The sequence below is a fragment of the Lactuca sativa genome, chromosome 8 (genome assembly GCF_002870075.4).
Source record: "Lactuca sativa cultivar Salinas chromosome 8, Lsat_Salinas_v11, whole genome shotgun sequence".
Classification (NCBI taxonomy): domain Eukaryota; kingdom Viridiplantae; phylum Streptophyta; class Magnoliopsida; order Asterales; family Asteraceae; genus Lactuca; species Lactuca sativa.
The window spans coordinates 101,829,845-101,832,663 of record NC_056630.2 but is presented as its reverse complement, the minus strand read 5'-3'; the positions used below and the strand labels follow the sequence as shown (position 1 = coordinate 101,832,663).

General features: G+C 38.8%; 1 protein-coding gene across 1 annotated transcript; it reads left to right on the top strand.

Moving 5' to 3' along the window:
- Nucleotides 1–972: 972 nt before the first annotated feature.
- Nucleotides 973–2,558, top strand: LOC111894783 (zinc finger protein CONSTANS-LIKE 3). Its single transcript, XM_023890881.3, has 2 exons — nt 973–2,009; nt 2,099–2,558. Exons 1-2 carry the CDS (start codon nt 1,278–1,280, stop codon nt 2,483–2,485), a joined length of 1,119 nt encoding a protein of 372 aa, XP_023746649.1. The 5' UTR covers nt 973–1,277; the 3' UTR covers nt 2,486–2,558.
- Nucleotides 2,559–2,819: the final 261 nt, after the last annotated feature.

Here is a 2,819-nt window from a genome sequence, read left to right as displayed (position 1 = left end):
GTGATGGTGGTTATGCTTCAGGCGGCGGTTTCTAGAGTCATAACTCTCATGGATTTCATCGACTTTTCATCTCTCTCCTAAGCTTTCTCTTTCTAAGAGGGTCGGAAATCCCTAACTTTGTTCTCCCGGTGCCTGTTTTGAGTGAATGTGTCGGAGAAAGCAACCGAAATCATGATCTAGGGTTGAGATTTGTTATTGTTGCGTTTGTTATGTTTCGTTCCTTCTTCGTCTTCTATCTCGATTGTTGTTGTTGGGTTTGTTTGAAATATTTCTTGATGTCGATTCAGGTGGTGGTGAAGGGCAGTTCATCATATCAGAAAAAATGATTTATGGGTTCGTGAATGATTTCTGGGTTTGTCAATGTGATGTTCTTGTTCTTGAACTCAGGAAAAAATGAGTGTTCTTGAGATTCATATTCATATTTGTGTGTGTATGTTTTTAGTTCTAATCGACTTCACAACTAATGAGATTGAGCTTTGTTTTCTTTGTTTAAATCAAATTAATCTTGATGTATGTATAACTGTGTCTGTGTGTGTTTACTGGAACATTTTTTAACTTATTCTAATAAATTGAACAAAATCGATAAAAGTGAAGGTTCTTCGTTTTGCAAATCCACTTCGAGATATGTGTTAATTTTGTTTGTGGTAATATTAAACCCAGAGAGAGAGTATTTTATGTTTGTTTTATTTTTAATTGTTTTTTAATTACAAGTAATAAAACAAAAATAGAAAATTAAATAATAAAGACAAAATCATTTTTAAAAAAATTAGACCAAATTTACAAAAAATAAATAAATAAATAAATAAAAGTGATGCTAACCCAAAGTTTTGGTCCAAATAGAAGACCTTTCTTGCAACTTTGTCGATATTAGCACTTACCCTAACCCTATGGGAGGCTGGGAACTCAAACCCATTTCCTTCGAGAGCCATCCACCATTTTTGTAACAAAGATTCTAGGCTTGAAGTTGTGTGTGGGCACGATCGTTCCACGTGTAATGACGACATTTACCTGTTTCCCAACTATCGGAGAGCCCAACTTAACGTCGGCAGCCTCCTCATCTACTGTAGATATTTATCAAATCTTTTTCATGGCTATCATTGCTTCACGTGTCATCTTAAACTTCCACTACTTTACATTCCTAAATACTAACCTTGCAATTGTGTAGATATACACACTCACATACATCCAGTTTCTTCCAACTGTAGATCCAACAACCACAAGTTTCAAGACACAGCACGACCAGTCAATTATCTTATATCAACGATCAAGAATTCAAGATGATGGAAAAGGAAAACAGTGGCGGTGGTAATGGTGGAACCAAGTGTTTTCCGGCAGGGTGGAGCGTGGCGGCGAAAACGAAGCCATGTGATTCTTGCAAGTCTGCTTCAGCTTTGCTTTTTTGCTGTAAAGATAAGATCTTTTTGTGTATGGTGTGTGACAAGAAGCTGCACAACGAAACGAGACACGAGCGTGTGTGGATGTGTGAGCTGTGTGAACAGTCTCCGGCGTATGTCACTTGTAAGGCGGACGCCGCCGCGCTATGTGTCACTTGCGATCGGGAGATACACTCGGTGAATCCGCTTGCTAGGCGTCACGTTCGGATTCCGGTGGTGCCGTTTTATGATTCGGCTGAGGCTGTTGTGAAGACTACTGCCGCCGGCAACGTGCTGCATTCAGTCTCTGGATATGGAAGCAGTGAATTCGAGAGCTTCGTTCGCAAGGAAGATCATGTTAGTTTGAAAATTCCGGTAGATATGAAAAGGGTTGATCTGTTTTCCGCCGCTGAACGTGGCTTCGATTTTGGCTTCGCGGTTCCTACGGAGGTTAGACTCGAAAGCAAATTCCATGATTCAGTTAACGACTGCGTGGTTCCGGTACAAAGAACGTCGCCGACGAAGAATTCACAACCGCGACAAATTGTTGATGATCATCAATCACCGGGAACTCGATTCGAGGTCGATTTCGCCAAATCAACTACAAATTCCTACGATAAAAGCAGCAGCCATAACGTAAACATCTCAATAGAAATCGAAATCCAAATCCCCAAGCTCCAGATATTGGCTTTTTTTATTCATATGTAAATCTCGCGAAATTTCAGGTATCGTCATCATCGATGGATACCGGCGTCGTACCAGAGCAAAACACGATGTTAAACGTATCATATCCGTTCATGCTACCGGTAAACGGCGTCGTATCGGAGAAAAACAACGAAGGAGCGAATGATGAGTACAAAGCAAAGCGTATGGATAGAATGGCTAGGGTTTTGAGGTACAGGGAGAAGAGGAAGAACAGAAAATTCGAGAAGAAAATTCGATACGCCTCACGGAAGGCCTATGCTGAGCAGCGGCCGAGGATCAAAGGCCGGTTTGCAAAGCGAACGGAGTCGACGACGGAGTTGAATGCCGATAGGTGGTTGTTTACGGCGGCGTCTGATTGTAGTAGTTATGGTGTAGAGGTAGAGTATGGCGTGGTTCCTTCGTTTTGAAGGATGAAATTTATGCAAAAATGGAGTCAATACTTTTCCTTTATTTATTTATTATTCAAATGGTTTTTGATCATTGCATTGCAAGGGGATATTTACGTAATTTATGTATAAAACTCAATATCCCTATATTTGTTTATAATTATTGAAAATCACAATTATAAAATTAATTTTAAGCTTTTATAATAAAAAAACTAGGTTATAACCCGTGACGATCGGTATAATTAAAATTTTATATAGGTAAAAAAAATAATAAATGTCAGAAAAAACCAATATATTTATATAGATAAAAAAATAATAAATGTTAGAAAAAACCAATATATTGTCGATTGTAAGT